Source organism: Xyrauchen texanus, chromosome 49, assembly GCF_025860055.1.
Source record: "Xyrauchen texanus isolate HMW12.3.18 chromosome 49, RBS_HiC_50CHRs, whole genome shotgun sequence".
Classification (NCBI taxonomy): domain Eukaryota; kingdom Metazoa; phylum Chordata; class Actinopteri; order Cypriniformes; family Catostomidae; genus Xyrauchen; species Xyrauchen texanus.
Window position 1 is genome coordinate 11,616,026 of NC_068324.1, and position 21,551 is coordinate 11,637,576.

A 21,551-nucleotide genomic window follows, 5' to 3' on the forward strand; every position below is an offset into this window, starting at 1 on the left:
GTAAGCACTGGGCTTCGATGACACATCCTCGCTTGGCATTTTCTTGGAACGGCTGCAGCTGTCGTCCCCTCTCTCTCTCTTTTCCCTTTTTACATTTTTCTTCTCAACTTCTTCTCGCCTCTTTTGTCTGGATGTTGAGGCCTGGTAAATGGTGAGTGCTAGTCCAGCTGTCCCATTTGAGAAAGAGAGGAGGGTTTTTTGAAGACAAAGAGAGCGGGTGAGTGTGTGGGACCTTGACAATGAGAATGCAGAAAAGGCACACAGAGTTGAATTAAATATGGAATGTAAGTGAGATGTGTGCAGAGTAACAAGGTTAATTGTGTGAATGAAAGTTCTAAGAGCCCCACTAATTTTTTCAAAAGTGAGGGAAGAGGGGGTTGGGGTTGGTGGCAGGGCAATAACAGTCCCAGTGGTCCTTATTCTGTATGAGGAAGTGCTCCCACTCTGTCACACTCTTGGTGAGAAAAACTCAGCACCTTGGCTTGTGTTTGTGAGCAGGACTTCCCTTACATACACAATAAGCTGTAATTCACACGGTTATTAGGCCTCGGCTGTACGTATTTTCCCCAGAGTGCGTAACATTCCTCCCTCAATAATGAGTCCATTTGTAGCCATTTTCAGCCATGCCTAGGCTTAATTAAGCCTGGCTTAGCTCGGTCGCTTCTGGGGCTCAAAATCTTTTTATGGCTTAATGCTATTGGAAACTTTCTGGTCCACAAGAGACTTGCCAAGTTTTAGTTCAGCTTTGGAATTGTGAATGTATCACATCACATTTGCCCAACACCAAGTCTCCATTAACTGAGGACCACTCAACTGTTCTGTTGACTGTTCAAGACCCTAGTCACATCCAATTTTATCCCTTTTCAAAGGGTCAGTTCACAAAAAAAATCACTTATGTCCATGGAACAAAAAAAGCATAATGTCTACTTTTGTGCTCAAAGACAGACAGTCATATAGGCTATGACAAAGGGTTATGAGTTAATGACAAAATGTTCTTTCTTTATTTAATGATTTTACAACATGTATATATATATATATATATATATATATATATATAGTATGTATGTATATATATATATATATATATATATATATATATATATATATATATATATATATATATATATATATATATATATATATATATATATACTATTAGGATAGTGACATTTTACATCTAGTGTTTAGTGGACTCTTTTTTTCTCAACAATTCAAATGTGAGTGAAATGTATTTCTGGTGCTGCTTGGTTCTAGAAGACCTAGTGAGCTGGCAGTGACATGGCTTATGTAAATCACCCAGCCTGCCTACTGTATTGCTATTAATTTATCAGTGACCACACAAGGCTGAATGTAACTGGATATTCCTGGATATTCTTCTATTTTGTGAGACCCTGTATAGACCCATGAGTCTGACTCGGTGGATCCTGCATTGCTACTCCATGTGCTTTGTTAACAACTCTTGATCCTGAGGCCAACAGTTGGTTACAACAAAGCCATCTGAGCATTTGTCTCGCTATGCTCTGTGGTTTTATACACAGGCATTATGTATGTGCTTGGTTTTCTATTAATTAAGATGTGTGTCTTTGATCATGCTGGACTGGATATGGTGAGTGGATATTCATCGTCTCACTCTCTAAGTCTTTATAAATTCCTTGACCAGAGATTTACTTAATCATCACCGTCTAGAAATGCACCTCACGCAACAGCAAAAGCTTTATAACTCCCAAACACAAGTGAGCATTCTGCTGTACCTACAATCTTTGAAAGCTTTGAATGACGTTCTTGCTATGCCAAAGGTCTTTTTGCATTTTATTGCCAGAGACACTGATTATATTACCAATACTGGGAAATTAAAGTATTGTTATGTTGCTGCAAACCCTGGACCTATGTCAAATATACTTATGCCGGCAAACCTTAATAATAGATCTGGTTTTGGCCTTGTGAATTTGAATGTTATGTATTCTTCCAAAAATGGACATGATAAATCTTTGGGTTGTTACAATGGATATGGATATTATGGTTTTATCAGAAACTTGGTTAAAGAAATCAATACCTGATAATGTGATTGCAATTGATGGTTACAATGTTTATAGATCTGATAGAGTTGGTAAAGGTGGAGGAGTGGCGATTTATGTTCAATCAAAATTTTGTAGCTCCATATCCAAGTCTATAACTAGAGCCAGACAGTTTGAACTGCTTGCTGTTAAAGTGAATATATCTAAATATCTTCACTTTTCTGTCGTTGACTGTTATAGACCACCGTCAGTGACAAAAGAAGCCCTCTCTTCTCTTTCTGATGCCTTACACAGTCTAATTGACTTTGAATTAATTCTCATGGGTGATATAAATTGGGATTGTCTTTCCTCTGCTTCTGACTGCATTAAGGAACTGTGTGATTCTTTCAATCTCATGCGATTTATTAATGCTCCTACTAGGCTCAACCCAAATGATCTAAATAAATCCACTCTACTGGATCTCATTATTACAAAAGTGCCTCACAAATATACCTCAACAGCAGTATTCTGTAATGATGTCAGTGAGCATTGTGCCATTGCCTGTGTAAGAACCTTAAATGTACCCAAGTTAAAACTTTGTTATGTTTTTAAAAGGTATTTTAAAAGATTTGAAGAACAAGCATTTCTGTATGATTTATACTATAGTGATATTGGTAGAGTCAGTTTAATCCACGGTGTGGAGTGTGCATGGGAACATTTTTACAATTCTTTCATGTCGATTTGTAATAAGCATTCCCCTATAAAGAAATGTAGGATCTCTGGGAGGGACAACCATTGCTTCCAACTCCCTTGCTGATTGGACTTCCTTTAGAGTCCTGAGAAAAAAATATACAAGTCTGACTAAAACATCAAAGTCAGAAAATTACTTAAAATCTATTTTGGAAAATTTAACCAATCCTACTAAATTCTGGAAACAGATATATTCATTTTCATGTCTCAGTTCCACTCTAGGTCTCCGGACTAATACATCCCTAAAACCTGGAAAGCAGCCTACGTGCTTCCTTTACCGAAGGGTGGGGACCCTTCGAATTTAAACAACTATCGCCCGGTATCCAAACTCTCTAATCTTGCCAAGATTCTAAAATATCTCAATTGAAACAATTCTTGGCTAACAATAATATTTGAAGTGAAAGACAGTCTGATTTTAGATCTGGTCATAGTACCATATCTGCCACTATGTTGGTAACTAATTACATTATCAATGCCTTGGACAGAAAACAGCATTGCACTGCTCTATTTGTTGATCTTTCGAAGGCAGTTGATTCTGTTGACCATGAGCTGCTGTTAGACAGACTCAGTGATGTCGGGTAGGGAGACAAGGCTATGGAGTGTTTTAAGAACTACCTTGCAGATAGAACCCAGTGTATATACACTGATGGACATAAGTCAAGCTTTTTGGAAATCTCTAAGGGTGTCCCCCAAGGTTCAGTTTTAGCCCCTTTGTTATTTTCTATTTTTATAAACAACTTTGGGAGGAACATGTCTACAGCTAAAGTGCATCTTTATGCAGACGATACGATAGTTTACTCAGTTGCCTCTTCTCTGAATCAGGCTGTTGTTGTTCTTCAGCTTGCTTTTTAAAAGCTACAAGTTTCATTGTACGATCTTAAGCTGGTACTTTATGCTAAGAAAACCAAATGTATGATATTTTCTTGGGCCATCTCCCAGACCTCAGATATTGTTGGCATTTATACTTCAGGAGGGGACTCAGTTGAAAAAGTAACATCTTATAAGTACTTGGGTATCTGGGTGGATGATAGACTCTCTTTTAGAGTACATATTGTACACCTAGTGAAGAAGCTGAAGGTTAGGCTGGTTTTTTATTATCGAAATAGGGCCTGCCTTAATGTAGCAGCTAGGAAAAAGCTTGTGCAGGCTATATTCATAAGTGTTCTAGATTATGGAGATATTATTTACATGCATAGAACTTTCTCTATACTTCACCATCTAGACTCTGTGTATCATTATTCTCTTTGTTTTATAAGCAATTCATTGTCTAGTAGACATCATTGTGTAATTTATAATTTGGTCTCTTAGCCTTCATTATGCTTAAGGAGACAGCATCACTGGTATTTTTTTTATTTGTAAAGCCATACTGGGAAACTACCTCCTTATTTGTGCAATCTTTTGTCACTCATCAATAGCTGTTATGATTCTCGCTCCTCTAGATGGCTACTCTACAGGGTACCCTGGATTTGTCCTAATCTGGGTAAAACAGGTTTTTATTATTTTGCGCCTTGGTCATGGATTTCCCTCCAGAACAAATTAGATCTAAATCACTTTGTTACCTTGGGTGAATTCAAATATTTGATAAAAATTGTATGACTGAAGAGTGCATTTGCTATGCAGAAGCTGGATTCTGTAATTGTAGTCCATTGTTTTCATTAATATGTCTTATTTTTGTTATATTTCTGTTTTTGTTGTGTTGATCTTATAACTTTTTTACCTTGTTTGGTGTGCTTTCTTGGCCAGGTCTCCCTAAAAAAAGAGATTTAATCTCAAGGGACTTCTTGGTTAAATAAAGGTTAATAATAATAAAGAGATCTGAAAATTGTTTTCAAATTGTAATAGTAAATTTTCACGAAATTATTGTCCTAAATATACATTGTGATCGGTTGAATGCCACTTTGGTGAATAAAAGTACCAATTTCTTTCCATGAGAGTATACAATATATATATATATGATACGTTGTAGAATCAATAAAAAGGCTATATATGTATACATTTACATGCTTTAAATACATTTTAAAAAGGTATATAATAAGTAAATAAAATTATTGCACAATTGAAGTTGTTTAAAGTTGGTATTTGGCTGGTCTAAGTGGGAAATGTTCCCAAAATAGTAAAGGTTTACAAATTGAAATAATCAGTTAGTTAAAAAAGATAATAGAAAATGGCAGCATTTTGAATTAACTTTATTATCATGCACAAATATTTCCATCAGAATATACTTCAGTGTCTATGAAAGATACACTGTATGTGTTCAGTAGAATTCCCTCCTATAATACATTGAGAGAGACTTCTGTACATTTTTAACTTGTCAGATATTTTGGTGAACTAGAATAACTGCCTTTTATAAAAAATAATTACTCAAGATTAAGGTTTTGTAGAATGGTCTGTCACTCTTGAAATTTTTAAATCATGACCGCAAAAGGAGTCACATTAGTGCACGATTGGAAGTGAGATGGAGATATCTCACGCACGCTAACCCAAAATCACTAAAACCACAGTAATGACATAATCCTTCTTCCATCATACACCAGATGCCTCACGCTTAAAGCCCAGGGCTATTAATGTTGTGATCCTCTGATCACTAATGGAGCACAAGCCCTATTCACACATGGGCTGTCTTGGAGGTCTGTAATTGCAATGTACACATGATAAATGTTAATCCAGGTGTGTGGATGGAGCCACTGTTCTGACACCTCCCAACATGTCAGATAGACAGAGGTCTTTACGTCTGCACTTGCCTACGGGCCTGAGCTTTTGTCTGTTCCCACTCCCTGGCTTCAGCTGCAGTCATCGCAGTTCAATCTGTCATCTTTTGCTGTGAAAATCTGAGACACCAGTTATTACAGTATCCATAGCAAGCAGAGGTTGTCCCTTTACAATGACTGTCTCTGGATTCCACTCTCCTTTGATTTATTTTTTTCCCAAGGAAAGTTCCAGGCATGATCTGTAATTTAATATTTTATAACCTGTCACTTGAGGAAAATAAATAAGAGGGATTTAAAAGTTGTAGTAACTCATGTAGAATGGGTTTTTTCTCTCTCTTTTTTCTTCTTCTTGAAGAATAAGATTAAACAGGTTTTGAAAGTGGCGTTATTGTTATTAGTGGGATTTTTGAAGAAACCTGTCAAGAACTGGGTCATATATCACCCCAAAATCATTATAAAAAATAGAAATTATTTGCATTAAAGGGGACCTATTATTCAAAATTGTGAGTCGGCAGTGTGTGTACACAACCACCCTACATTGTTTAAAGTCCACCCACTCCTCTTTCTTATATTTCTATTAATCAAAAACTGTGTGTCAAAATGTATGGTTTTAGTTTCTGCGCTAAAGTGACGTCACGTTAGAGCAGGCCTCGCCCACGACTGTGACGGACTCCACCCTATTATCATAGATCCTCCCCTGAGTGATCTACACAGTCTGACATTTTTTTCCACACTGGAGCAGATACAGTGAGAAGAATAATGTCTCATCTTTGTAAGCTTCATAAGTGTTCTGTTGTTGGCTAGAAAAGTGAACATAAGAGTCTTCATGTACTCCCGGCATCAGAGCCAATCTGAAGATGCAGTGAACAAGTTTTGTTTTTGAAGGAAATGTGCCCTAAAACATACAAAAATTTGTGTTTGTGCAAATCATTTTACACCATACTGCTTTGTGAATGAGTGTCAAAATAAAGCAGGATTTTCAAAAAAAATTATTCTCAAGCATGGATCAGAACCAACTGTTCGTGTTCCAGCTTTATATCCTGAAGATGTAAGCATCACAATTTATATTTTGTGAATGTTTGCAAATCACCTTTCCGGTGATTCCACGGCTAATGCAGCTAAAGTTACCATTGTCTCTGATTGTATTCACAGAGACCAGAGCTATATCGGGGCGGGGAGCAGCAGCTCATTTGCATTTAAAGAGACACAGGCATTTACAAGATGGTATAATCAATGATCATCCAGTTCGTTCATCTTACTCCAAAAAGATTGCTTTTTTTTTTTAGGTCTTCAAAAACAGTGAAGTTTTGGTGCTTCCAAAATGGTTGCCAAACAGCAGTAGCACATGGTCCCAAATAACTCAAGAGCAAAACAATTAATTGGCTAATAAATAAAAAATATTAGCTCCCCCTTGCATGAGAGATTGTCAGTGGATCGTGCGGCATTTAAGTGATACCAGTCTTCAATCACCCAATGCACATCCATGTACCACATGAGAAGCACACTGTATTTAGCAGTTATTCATATTGCTTTCAGCGATTTATGTCATAATTTGCTTTGGTGGCCCGTTATTGTGCTTCAGCGGCCGCCAAAACATTTTCAGTGCAGGAAAAACCCTGAGTGTTGTCTCAATGTCAGTTGCCTTCTTAAAAATTGCTGGCTTTTTACTTTTGGAAAAAGATTGTGAGTTGATGTCAGACTTCACATACAAAGTCACATGTTCTCAGTATTTGAAGGGACCCCCTTTTCCATATTTTTCACAAAAATTTGTCAGACTCACTCATTGCTCCACTCTCCAGCCTCTTAGATACAAAAAGGAATCTCCAGGATGCAAACCCTTTTTAGGGTTAACTAATTACCACAAATAAAATCACAAATCAATACAATAAGCTTTATTTTGTTAATGCAAAACAGACTTATTAATGTGTTTTTTCCCCCTATATTGTTTATTATTAATATTATTTTTGATTTTGGGTTGAAATTTAACCCATTGTTTTGTGAGATTTACTCGCGAAACAAAAAAGAAGAAGAACAATGAGACCTATAGTATGTGAAGCATTTGATTTACTCTTGACCTACCTTAAAATGGGAATAGTGACCTCTATAAACAGCTTACACAAGAGCCAAGAGGTTTTAAATCATTCAATGCCAGCATTTAATCATCGATGTGGAATGCAGTCTTATTTCCAGTAAATGGTAAACATGCTGTATTGAGTTTTTTTTTGGAGCAGTAAACATGCTCTATTAAGGTCTTGCATTTACCAATTAGGTTTTTGATATGAAAGGCCACACATTTTTGCTGGCATCCTCAACAGGTGGTGGTTTCCCGCTTTGGCAAGACAGAGCCACATGTGGACTTCCGCTTGGACACGCTCCCTGTGTCCTCAGAGATGGCCCTGCTGTCTCCACAGTCTCAGGATGGCTCCTTATTGTTGGTGACAGGAAACAAGGTGAATGGCACAACTATTCTAAAAATGTCTAAGGGAAATAAGCCAAGCATTTTTTATTTTTTTGAAAAGTTTTATTGAATAGAGTAAACAGGGTATGACTAGGAGAGAGAAAGAACACCAGTAAGTGAGGACTTCTCTCAAATTTGCCCTCAATGCAAGGGTATTTTTAAGCATTTGTAGCAGTTCACTAATATTATATGCATATGTCATGATTATATTTGTGTGTGGCCTTCAGGTTTCTAAAGTTCCTCTGATAGGCCCTGGCTGTGAACAGTTGTGGTCCTGTAGTTCTTGTCTTCTGGCTCCAGCTTTCATGGGCTGTGGATGGTGTAAGACCACTGATCGCTGTACAAGAGATTCTCAGTGCTCCCCCTTCTATTGGATCCAGGACTCCTGCCCCCTCCTCATCACCTCGGTAACTGCCCCACCCTGCTGCAAACAAAATTACTATGGTTTAAAGCAACTAAATTCAAATAGCTAATAGAAAAGTGCATTCTAAGCAAATGGAGCAAATATGAAACTCTGACCTTTATTGATCTTATCTGATTTGCAGTATTCTCAGTGGTAAGCACTGATACACCAAATACACCAAATACACCATACACCAAAAATTGGCAGCTCGTTCTTTGAGTGAAGTGGTTATGGTTTAGTACACAGGAGACTTACAAAAAGTGATGAGTCTCCCAAAGAAGATCATGAAATCTTGTGTTGGTCATCAAATCCTTTTTGTTTGACACTACTGTTGAGCTTGCTGCCTAGACAGTCAGTGACTAAACAGGCAGTGTTTTGGAATTAAATTACCTTTTGAGGAAACCATAACACTATAGGCACCATAACATCATGCCTAATGATCTAGAGCCAAATGAATGTGAGCTTTAGGCAAACTCAAGCAAGTATTTAATGAATACAGTGGAATCGTAATTTAAAAAATGAAAGGATGGACTTGAATTTATTGGTTGTGTCTATGTGCCTTCCTAATAAGTTAAGGTTCTCAACCTCAGCTGGTTGCCGAACTTAAAGGGCACTTTTAACCCAAGAGACTAAAGCACAGAGGGAGACGGGAAGGTTGTTTTGTTCTTGTTTTTTGTCTCCATTACTTTTTACTGGAAGACCCCCTACCTTCAGAGTGTCCATGCCACCAAAACAAATTATTGTCAATAGTAACCAACCTCATGAGTGGAGAGAATCACTTGGCATACTGAAACACAGTAGGAGGGTAAACTTTGAAAGAAAAATACTGTCACAATTTGACCTCACAACTTTTTTCCCACTAGGTTTCTCCTTCCTCTGCTCCGCTTGGAGGCCACACCAATATGACAATCTGTGGCAAAAACTTTGGTTTTAATAAGAAAGATCGCTTTGATACCAAGCTGATTGAGGTGACGGTTGCTGGAATAAAGTGTAAATTGGAAAGGAAAGACAGTAGCAATAATCGGTACGTTTATAAATCATTTACTTCTGATGATTATTTCAGATTCTCTTGGTATTAATGATACGTGCATTTTCTTTCATATTGTAAGTTAGTTGTAAATTTATATTTGTCATTTAGTTCACTAAACAATTTGAATTCTGTCTTCATTTACTCACCTTAATTTTTTTCCAACCCATATGTTCTCATACTTGCCCATACTTGCTTCCATGGATAATAAAAGGAGATGTTAGGTAGAATGTTAGCCTCAGTTACCATTCACTTTCATTAAATGGACTAAAATGCAGTGTAAAGTAATTGACAGGAGTAAATAATGACAGGCGAGCAATACATTAAAATTCTAAACCTTGTGTGTTTCAATTTGAATTTACTGGTAGTTCAGTATCTTGCATTCTCATGTGGTTTAATAAGTGAATATAAGAAAATCCTCTTGCATACTCTGTGAATATAACTTCAGAGAGACGCTAGATCACATTCTCAACATAGCGCTAATGTTGCAACTCTGCAGAACATTAAATTGGTCTGCAAAAGTGCTCTATTGTGCATCTTGGCCTTGCATGTCAAACTGTCATACGGTGAACACTCAAAACTCATGAGCCTTTGTGCCCCCGGACATACCAGTCTACAACCCTCCTATTGTGAGGGGAGAGGAGAAATTCCCTTAGAGAATAGCTCCTGTGTAGTTTCTGCTGGGTAGTACGGTTATCATTAAATTTGCATGGACTAATAGCCTGCTTACTCAACTAGTTTACAACCATCTTGTTAGCTGTTTTTGTGGTGGGAGATGTTTATGTCTATGTGTTGTATGTCAGGTTGGTCTGTGGACTCGATCAGGTGAACACATCCAGCGTTGACTCTGCGGTCAGGGTGCGCAGTGGCAAGGAAGAATCCAAGAAAGATGGTTTCTCATTTGTGGTAAGAGATAAATCACAGTATTTCAACACACGTTTTAGGAATTTATGTTTTACACTGTTCCAGTACTGCGGTTTTCAAAATGCACAAGGACACTGAAAAACAATTGAAGTAATTATGTTCTTTTTTTAGCACTTATTTGGAGTTGGGTTAGGGTGACACCTTTTCCTAACCAGTTTCCAGCATCAAGTACATTTTCAATCCTTACTAAAAGCAAACATAATTGGAGCCAATGGGCCTCACTCATGCAATGAATTCAATGGGACAATTAACATAAGAATGATTTTACTAACAATTTTCACACTGATTTGTTCTGGTCATGTTTTATGAATAAGGCACAATAAGAGTATTTTTGATGTTTCATATACAGCTATATGATGCATGACTTTGAACCAATGATATTTCACTGTGGGTGGGGCTACTCAGCGCCATGCCTTGAAAATAGGAACAAAGCAAACTACAAAATGTATTGTCACGGTCAGGACAGGTGAGGACAAACTCGTCCCACCGGATCTGGAGATGGTATAAATTATACGGACGTGTGTGGTCCAGTTTTACTTTCATGACACAGTGACTTGTTAAATGGAATCTCCTTTTTTTATCTGTCTAGAACCCAGTTATCACAGAGATCTTCCCAGAGTTTGGACCCAAGTCTGGAGGAACGATGCTTACTATAAGGGGTTCATTCCTGGATAGTGGAAATTTGCAACTGGTTACCATGGGAAATGCTACCTGTGTGCTACAGAGGTGGGTGTAGACATCTCTTAACTTCTCTGTGTATTAAAGGAATAATCCTGGTTCAAATCAGGTTAAGCTCAATCGACAGTATTTGTTGGACTGAACCAGGAATACTCTTTTAAGCAAAATAAGTCTTCCTCTTCTAATCTTCTTGCTGTTTCGCAGTGTATCAGCCACAATGTTGACATGTCGGACTCCACCTCAGCCACCACTGTCTAAACACAAGGTACTCCTGCACATCGATGGAGTGATTCGTGAAGCTCCCTTCAGCTATACATATAATGAGGACCCATATATCTCCAGTGTCCAGCCTAAGCATTCCTTTATCAGGTAAGCACCGCAGCCACACACTGTCACTCTTTCTGGATTTCAGTGGAGGAGCAATGCTGTACTTAGCACTCAGAACTCTGACTGTCCAGTGGAAATTGTATTCACCTCTAATATCATGGGTGCAATTGCATCATTACCTTTGCATAATTATTTTAGTGAACACAAACAGCGTGAGTAAATAATGATATTGGTAGGGCGCATTTTATTCTTAGTGATTTCCCTCCTAAGAGTTCACAAGCAAAATAGGACTTCATTTAGAGTGAATAATTCAGACAAGGTAAAGAGAATAAGGTTTGACTTTACAGAGAATTAACAGAAGGTAAGTGTAGGTAGATTCATGGGATAAAGTGTGATTTGTGATTTGTTTGATATGGCTAAGAAATCGTAGGATAGATTGAGGGTGGAACGAGAAGGGATTGATTTAGCCATTGGAATTACTGGAAGGTAACATGACAAAAAACTAAGAATTTGCATTTAACAGAAAGTTTATCTTATTTTGCACACATGGTTCCAGTGGAGGAAGCACAGTGACAGTGAATGGTATGTACCTCCAATCAGCCCTTCAACCTCAGATGGTTCTGACCGCCGCCACAGAGGGCAAAGTCTTCCAAGTGGTGAGTCCGCACAGCCCACAAAGTATGCAGACACATCAAATTCCTCCCCTACCATGTCACAAGCATGTTATTATCATTAACATATTTGAACAGAAAAGCAGGCCTAAGACATAAAGGAAACAAAGTTTCAGAAATGCACTTGTGAAGACGAAATGGAAAATACACATTTGATGGTCAATTCTGGCTTCCAAAGCAACCGCTATATTGTTTATAAGAAAGCTTATAGTTCCAACTGTAAATTCTGATTGGATGAGCCATGTTAAAAGCCATTGTAAAGTGACAACAAATGCACACCTCTGACTGTGCATTAGTTAAACTCTACGTATATCAATGTGGAAAGTTACCATGTTGCTTGGCATCTGTAAACAGACTACATTTAGGCTAACTATATTATTTGGCTTATTACTTAGCAAAATTGTTTATTCTAATGTCTATTTATAAGAAATGCAACTTCATTGAACATTGGTGTTTTATATCACATTGCTTTTTATGCTGTTTCACGATGTTCCTAAGAAAATCTTTGAACCATGGTGAAACTGCTTTGTCGCATGGCTTCTTTTGCCGTATTGCTTTAGAAACTGTTATTTCAATAGGTCTCAATGCTTCACCAAAGAACTCAATTCCCAATTCTCACTTAACTTGGATTATGTCATTTTTAACAATTGGTTGATTTGAAAAATAGTTTTTTTATTTTGATTTAATGTATTTTGTTTTTCTTCATCCATTTGAAAATGCAGCCACATCTCATCTCTTGAGGGCTGTGGTTGACCTACAGTGCTCCCCTCTCAATGGGCCCAGACAAATACTCATTTACACACAGTTTCCACTTATCTGATATCTGTGGATGCGGAGTGGGGTTTTGCAGTGCTACATGCAAACAAAGCTATCTAATCTTAAGCATACAAATCCTGTCATATCCCTGGACTAGGACTTGTACTCAACACACATCTTCATTGTGAATGTCTCTTTATTTCCTTTCACTCTCGCAGATTCTGCCCTTCTCAAAATTGTAACAAGACACTTAATTATCTCATTTGTCTCAAATCTGTGTTTTAAATCAAAGATACTGAAAGAGCAGAGTAGTGATGCTTACAGAAACTACGCTGCTAAAAAGATCATACCAGCATGTATATCCATGCTGTTTCATGCTGGTTTAGTGCTGTTTTGGTGCTGGTCTAGCTGGTAGCTACTTAAAAGAAGAGTTCCAGCAAGTACATTTACACTTAATAAGGCATCAAGTACACAAAATGAGCAGAGATTGCATGAAAAACAGGCTTACAAATGATTAAGGATGCTCTGCAGCTGTTGGACTGTAAATTCTTCTCAATAAACAGTGGGGGATGGGACCATATTACTGTCCTGAATTGTAAAGCACAAGAGTAGGATTGTTTTTTTCCCCCTCAGTTTTATTGGGGAGCAGTGTGGTTGAAAACCTCCTGTGTTCTGTCAGCCTTTTTCTCAATCATACCGACTATGGCTGTGTAACCTGAGTTGAGCTGTCATCTATTGCGCAGAACTTCGTTCAACGATAGTGGAAACAGAAATGCGGTCAGTAGCTCAGGTTTCTTGGGGGCTGCAGTCACCTTCTAGCTGCTGACAGGCCTGAAACGAAAGAAAAGCAGACACTGATTGCTTTTATATTCCTCGAGAAGAAGGATGCAGTGGATCCTCATTAACCATTGTATTCTTTTTGTTATCATTCATGGAAAAGCTCTTCAGCCAGAATGAAGGAGTGTTAAGAACCAAGGCAAATTTTGGGGCTGAGAAAAATGGAAGAAATCTCAAGAGCTTTCTTGAATATCTACTTCTGAGATCTCTGCTAAATCCAGGGATCAGCCGATCTCGCCTTTCCCACCAGCATGAAAAGCATTTTTCACAGGCTGCAGCTTGCCACTGAACATTGGCACTGTCCACAATCAGAAGAGAACCTACGTTTTTTTGTTTGTTTATTAGGAGCATGGCATCTTCCTGTCCAAGATTTCTGGAAGGTGCTATGTTCAAAACCCAGGGTCATGTTCAAGTTTTGCTTGGTCTTGTACTTGCCTGTTTGAGGTGAGTGGTGATAACGACACTCCAACATGCTCCAGACACCACAGAGGGGTTTCTAGCAAGAGGAACACCTGTTTTGGGAATTCAAAGGGGGTCATTTCCATGTCAGATCCCTCTTAATCATACACACCAAACCTGGCTTTCTCATCTCCCTGCTTTAAAACAGTATGTTTTTGCACAAGGTGCTTCCAAGCAACACCAGCCACTGGTTGAGATACCCTGAAGAAGATTTTCAAACCTTAAAGAGATAGTTCACCCAAAATTTTAATTCTGTCATCATTTATTCACCCTCATGTTGTTTCAAACCCATATGATTTTCTTTCTTCCATGGAACACAAAAGGAGATGTTAGGCAGAACATTATACTCAGTCACCATTCAATTTTATTGAATCTTTTTCCATGAAATTGAAGGGTGGCTGAGATTGTTGGTCTCTTACATTTTGCCTTGCATCTTCTTTTTGTGTTCTACAGAATAGAAAGTCATACATGTTTTGAAAGACGTGAGGGTGAATAAATAACAGAATTTCCTTTTTGGGTACACAAACACCTTTCAGCTATAGATACTGTATGTTTTCTATTCTTGCTCTGGACAGATAGTGTGAAGTCTATGTTAACACCAGTGTGAACATCCATTTAGCACTATAGAACACCTTCAAGAAAATTTCCCATCAAAATCCTGTAATAAGATTCCTTCTGAGAGTATCCATTCCTCAAACACCAATTTGAAATGTTTTTAGTGTCTCCCCTCATCTTGCTTTCTTTAGCAGCTGTTATCCATCCCCCTAAGCCCTTTGAGATACTTGATCCATTGTAAACAATTAAACATTGTGTTTATCAAGCGGCACACAAAGCCAAACTGCTTTACAAGTATTTGACTAGCCTTAGCTCTCTAAATATGCAGAGTTAATTCTTCGCTATTCAAATACACAAGATCTGCGTTCATTTGCATGGACTTTCTATAGTTCAATCCCATAAATTGCAAAGGTTAGGATAGGAGGCTGTGTATTTTCATGTGATTGAAAGTGTGAAGCTGTGTGTTTGCTTTTCATTTAGGATATTGCTCAACAGAGATCAAGGATAAAGGCCGTTCGTCACTTGCTGCAAAAATATCCTTGCTCATATACTCTCTAACAATGTGTGCTCTAGTCAGAGAGCACATGCATCAAGCTCAAGTAAAACCAAGTGTGCCATTCTCAAAACTATTTTAAACACCATAACCTTGTGCAACTCCTTGTCCCTTGTGTACATTTACATTTTCCATTTATTCATTTGGCAGACGCTTTTATCCAAAGCGACTTACAAAAAAGGAAAACATAAGAGAATCATCTTAAGGAGACATTTGTACGAAAAGTGCCATACTACAAAGTTTCACTATCATCAGAATAGTATACAAAATAGATTTAATTGATTTTTTTTTTTTTTAGTGACTGGTTAAGTGCTCTTGGAAAATATGTGTTTTTAGCCATTTTTTAAAGACAGAGAGTGAGTCAGCTTCACGGATGGAGTTGGGAAGGTCCTTCCACCAACGTGGTATGATGAAACTGAGAGTCCGGAAAAGTGTTTTTGTGCCTCTTTGTGTTGGTACAACAAGGCAATGTTCCTTAGCCGACTGCAGGCTTCTGGCGGGAGTGTAGATATGCATAAATGATTTTAGGTATGCTGGAGCAGACCCAGTGACTGTTTTGTATGGCAGCATCAGAGCCTTGAATGTAATACGTGCATCAGCCGGCAGCCAGTGGAGAGAGACAAAGAGTAGTGTAACATGCACTCTCTTTGGTTCATTAAAGACCAGACGTGCTGCTGCATTCTGGATCATTTGCAGAGGTCTAGTTGCACATGCAGGAAGGCCTGCAATGAGAGAGTTACAGTAGTCCAGTCTAGTGACTGAACAAGCAGTTATGTGGCATGTTCAGAGAGGAAAGGTCTTATTTTCCTGATATTGTAGAGTGTAAATCTACATGATCTTGCAGTCTTTGAGATGTGGTCTGTGAAATTTAGCTTGTTATCGATGGTTACCCCTTGATTTCTGACCGTTTTGGAAGGCAATACTGTAGTTGAACCCAGCTGCACGGTGATGTTGTGTTTAACAGCAGGGTTGGCTGGAAAGACAAGGAGTTGAGTTGCAGGTGGTGTTCCTTCATCCAGGCCGAGATGTCTGCCAGACAGGCAGCGATTCGAGCAGTCACTCTGGTGTCATTGGGCTGAAAAGACAAGTAGAGTTGCATGTTGTCAGCGTAGCAGTGGTAAGAGAAACCATGTGACTGAATGATGGGTCCCAGTAATGTTGTTTATATGGAGAAGTGGCCCAAGCACTGATCCCTGAGGTACCCCAGTAAGTAACTGATGTGGCTTAGATATCTCACCTCTCTAGGTTACCTTGAAGGACCTATCTGAGAGATAGGAGGACAACCAGTCAAGCACAGTTCCTCTGATGCCCAGAGTAGAAAGGGTGGAGAGAAGGATCTGATGGTTGACTGTGTCAAAGGCTGCAGAAAGGTCCAGCAGAATCAGAACGGATGATCTGGATTCAGTTTTGCCTGTCTCAGCGACTCCGTGACAGACAGCAGGGCAGTCTCGGTGGAGTGTCCACTTTTGAAGCCTGACTAATTGTCATCCAGTAGCTTGTTCTGTGAGAGATAGGCAGAGATCTGATTAAAAACTGCCCTTTCAAGTGTTTTTGCCACGAATGGGATGAGACAGACTGGTCTGTAGTGTTCTATCTTTGTGGGGTTAAGTGCAGGTTTTTTCAGCAGTGGGGTTACTCGAGCCTGCTTTAATGTAGTGGGAAAAGTGCCTGTAAGTAGAGATGTGTTAATTATGTGTGTAAGTGCAGGTATGATGGACGGAGAGATGGCCTGGAGAAGGTGTTATTGAATGGGGTCAAGGGAACAGGTGGTGGGGTGGTTGGAGAGGAGGAGTCTAGAGATCTCAGTGTCAGTCAAAGGAGAGAACATAGAGAAAGAATAGTTGCATACAGGAGCCAGGTGTTTGACAGGGTGTGGTGCAGTGAATGTATTCCTGATGGTTGTAACCTTATTTGTAAAAAATGTGGCAAAGATATCTGCTGTCAGTGATAGGGGGAGGACAGAGAAGTGTGTTGAATGTTCTAAATAAGCTACGAGTGCCTGTGGTGCTGTTAATCTTGGTCTAGTAATAGGAGTTTTTTGCAGCTTTAACGTTATCTGAAAATGTTTTTTGTTATAGATCTGCTGGATCTTTAGATTTCCGCCATCTCCTTTCAGCTGCTCTGAGATCAGTCTGATGTTCACAAAGAACATCAGACAGCCAGGGGCTGGGTGGTGTATTACGTGCTGTCTAGAGGAGAGAGGACAAATGTTGTCTAGACAGGTTGTTAAAGTAGAGTTAAGTGTGTCTGTGGCAGTGTTTACATCAAGCGTGGAAAATACATTTATTGTGGGAAGAGAGGTGGAGACATCAGTGGAAAGGTGAGAGGGTGAGAGTGAACGGATGTTACGGCGAAAGGAAACCAAAGGTGGAGTCTGTTTTACTATTGATTGGAGAATCATGTTGAATTGAACAAAGTAGTGATCAGAGACATGTAAAGGTGTAACAAGAATATTTGAGGTGGTACAGTTACGTGTAAAAATGAGGTGGACATTGTGTTTTGTCTTCGCTATACGCTATGCATAATTTAATTACATTTAAACCGACTGATCTAAGTCCAGGACACTATGGACTGTCAGTAAAGGGTTCAACTTTTGACGCACTGAGTCATGTGACAAAACACCATGGTGCGGATCATAGCGGAATTTGTCTTTAGGAGAAACGGCAACAAAACTACATTTGGGAAGAAACCTGTTTGAGTCAAAAGATTAGACTTTCTAGTTACTTCCGATATGCCATTTTAATAATTTGAGCAATTTATCATTCACTATCAGTCATTATCAGTTATTCACTGAATAGGGAGCAAGTGTGCATCCTATAGCATTCCTATGTAGCAAAGTGCATTGACTCCTAACATCTGACTAAAAGTTCAGTTTCAGGCTGCAAATGATTTTTGGATCACTCAACATGGTTGGTGGATATGAGACACTGGTAATCAGTGCTTAGATTCAGAATTTATAATGCTACATTTTATTTTAAATGGTTGGCAGCGATTGGACAGTGCTGGCCATTATTTTGAATCAGAATTATATATGCTAATTTGTGATTTGTAAAGTACTGGTTATCACTTGTTTGTTTGATTGTGCATAGAGAGAACATTGATATTTTTTTGCCGAAGTACAGAAAAAACATTGTTACATAAAAGTCAAATCAAGTCAAATTTTTAATTTTTCCCAATACACATACACTCACCTAAATGATTATTAGGAACACCTGTTCAATTTCTCATTAATGCAATTATCTAATCAACCAATCACATGGCAGTTGCTTCAATGCATTTAGGGGTGTGGTCCTGGTCAAGACAATCTCCTGAACTCCAAACTGAATGTCAGAATGGGAAAGAAAGGTGATTTAAGCAATTTTGAGTGTGGCATGGTTGTTGGTGCCAGATGGGCCGGTCTGAGTATTTCACAATCTGCTCAGTTACTGGGATTTTCACACACAACCATTTCTAGGGTTTACAAAGAATGGTGTGAAAAGGGAAAAACAGTCCTGTGGCCGAAAATGCCTTGTTGATGCTAGAGGTCAGAGGAGAATGGGCCGACTGATTCAAGCTGATAGAAGAGCAACTTTGCCTGAAATAACCACTCGTTACAACTGAGGTATGCAGCAAAGCATTTGTGAAGCCACAACACGCACAACCTTGAGGCGGATGGGCTACAACAGCAGAAGACCCCACCGGGTACCACTCATCTCCACTACAAATAGGAAAAAGAGGCTACAATTTGCAAGAGCTCACCAAAATTGGACAGTTGAAGACTGGAAATATGTTGCCTGGTCTGATTAGTCTCGATTTCTGTTGAGACATTCTGATGGTAGAGTCAGAATTTGGCATAACAGAATGAGAACATGGATCCATCATGCCTTGTTACCACTGTGCAGGCTGGTGGTGGTGTAATAGTGTGGGGGATGTTTTCTTGGCACACTTTAGGCCCCTTAGTGCCAATTGGGCATCATTTAAATGCCACGGCCTACCTGAGCATTGTTTCTGACCATGTCCATCCCTTTATGGCCACCATGTACCCATCCTCTGATGGCTACTTCCAGCAGGATAATGCACCATGTCACAAAGCTCGAATCATTTCAAATTGGTTTCTTGAACATGACAATGAGTTCACTGTACTAAAATGGCCCCCACAGTCACCAGATCTCAACCCAATAGAGCATCTTTGGGATGTGGTGGAACGGGAGCTTCGTGCCGTGGATGTGCATCCCACAAATCTCCATCAACTGCAAGATGCTATCCTATCAATATGGGCCAACATTTCTAAAGAATGCTTTCAGCACCTTGTTGAATCAATGCCACGTAAAATTAAGGCAGTTCTGAAGGCGAAAGTGGGTCAAACACAGTATTAGTATGGTGTTCCTAATAATCCTTTAGGTGAGTGTAGTTCCAAAGCAGCTTTACAGAAAACCAGCTGTAATGTCTGTAACGTCTCTAAAACATGACTAACCAACAATCCTGGAAACATAATAAACAATTTGATTAAAAACGGACTTCCTATAGCTTGGTATTATTTGAAATTTCACAACTTAGTTCTGCTGTCCCCATATGAGGACATATGTTTTTAGGAAAACTTTTTGCTGTTCATGTTTATTAGGTGCTACTAATTAAAAATCAAAAAAGCAAATGGAAAATACACACAGCAGTCAAGCTTGGGTCTCAGGAGAGTAAGCAAATTACTGTAGGCCTTGACTATACTTGTTCAGCTGCATTGCTGGACAGAATCGATCCCAGATCAAGATATAATAATGCACATAAAATATTATAAAATAATAAAGACACATGCATATATATTTTAACACATTCCATGTTTGTAAGGCCCAAAGAATCTGTGTATGCATGTTCATCCTAAATTTAAAATAAAGTGGAATACATTCAATTATGAGTTTATTGATCAATCATTATTTCTGTGTGAAAACTTTCACATACACTGTACAATAGGTTTTATGCATACATTTTTGCAAATGCACGTTAGTGAATGAGTCCCATTACCACTATTTTCAATATATTATATATTAGTGAATAGTGAGTATTAGACATTGAAGCCAATGTTATTTATATTTCATCATCCATTCTTCCTAAACTTTCGCTTAGATTCTGGTCTTTATGTGAGCTCCAAGCTAAAGAACATGATTGTTATTCTAATGAGATTCAACCTTAATTATGACCTAAAAAGTAGTGGCATTTCACTCTGGTATAACACTTATGTGAAGTCTAAATTATTTGCAAATGTCGATTCAGGAACTCACAGCATTGTTAACTTGCCAAGTGTGCAGAGGGAGACCCAGGTTTGCTGGCTTAAGCATTCTGGAGCACAGAGGACTGACATGCCTTATGTTCACAAATAATGGTGTCAAACACTTTGGATGTGCCCTGCAGTTATGTCTTAAAGGGATAGTTTACCAAAAAATGTAAATTGTCAACATTTACTCACCCGCATTACTTTTCCATGGAGATGTTAAACAGAATGTTAACGTGGATGTGACTGAGGCAGATATTCTGCCAAACAAATTGAAATTCACATGAAAGTGAATAAATGATTTTCATTTGAGTGAACTTCTCCTTGAAACACACTTAGCAAGTGGAACATTCACCTGAGGACAGCATATTAATGGAGGTGGCAAGCAAATGAAAGGCATGCAGCTAAAACAGCCATTTATGATCCCTTGGTGTTATGTGAAATGAAAATAGTGTGTGGATAGATCTGAGAGAGCTGCCAAAAGATGGAGTCACAGTTGGCATGTGAACCCTTTGAGTTATAACTCATGCATAATCACATTGAGTCACATCTTCACTCTCACAAAGACCAAGTCCATTGCTTATAAAGATTGCGACACCCCCAACCCCCCACACCACACTATGCAAACCAATGAGTCTCACATCTGGATTAATGGGGTTATAAATTCAATGCATATTTTTATATGACACCATTTGCATTGCTTGACTTCAGAGTTCAAATAAACACTTGAAAGTATTCAAATGCCCTCTTTTCTTTTTTTATATAAAGCTGTTATATTGAAAATATATTGAAATGTCAGAATTATTTAAAACACTATTTTGTACTCTGGTATTGATCCATTTACTGTGAGTTTTAATTAAAGCACAGAATATTCCACATGTCCTTTAGACAAATAAGTAAATACACTTTTAACTTTATTAGTTGTGCTTGATAAGCATCACTATTACCGTTGTTCATATAGTACATGTTGAACTTAAATGCATAACTCGTCCCACACCATTTGTGCTATGGACATGAATGATACTGTCCCTCAAATAATGTTTGCTTTTTGAAGAGAAATTTGCCATTGAGTTATTAGACTTTACTGGCAGACAATAAATTGGGAAAAAAATTCCCTTAGACTTACTTTGAATGAGGGACCCAAGCTATATCTAGGGACCAGAGTATCATAGAGACTTTGGGGTAGCCCCTTTTGACTTGGGCCAGTAA

The 21,551-nt window shown here is 38.5% G+C and overlaps 1 protein-coding gene across 2 annotated transcripts in view; it reads left to right on the forward strand.

Annotated features, from left to right (window-relative positions):
- Nucleotides 1–21,551, forward strand: part of met (MET proto-oncogene, receptor tyrosine kinase) — a 77,703-nt gene that overhangs the window by 24,601 nt on the left and 31,551 nt on the right. For both annotated transcript variants that reach the window (XM_052123206.1, XM_052123207.1), the window contains exons 4-10: nt 7,768–7,902; nt 8,138–8,317; nt 9,177–9,337; nt 10,144–10,246; nt 10,854–10,990; nt 11,147–11,311; nt 11,826–11,925. In XM_052123206.1, the coding sequence (XP_051979166.1) occupies nt 7,768–7,902; nt 8,138–8,317; nt 9,177–9,337; nt 10,144–10,246; nt 10,854–10,990; nt 11,147–11,311; nt 11,826–11,925 (981 nt within the window). The remainder of the gene's footprint in view (nt 1–7,767; nt 7,903–8,137; nt 8,318–9,176; nt 9,338–10,143; nt 10,247–10,853; nt 10,991–11,146; nt 11,312–11,825; nt 11,926–21,551) is intronic.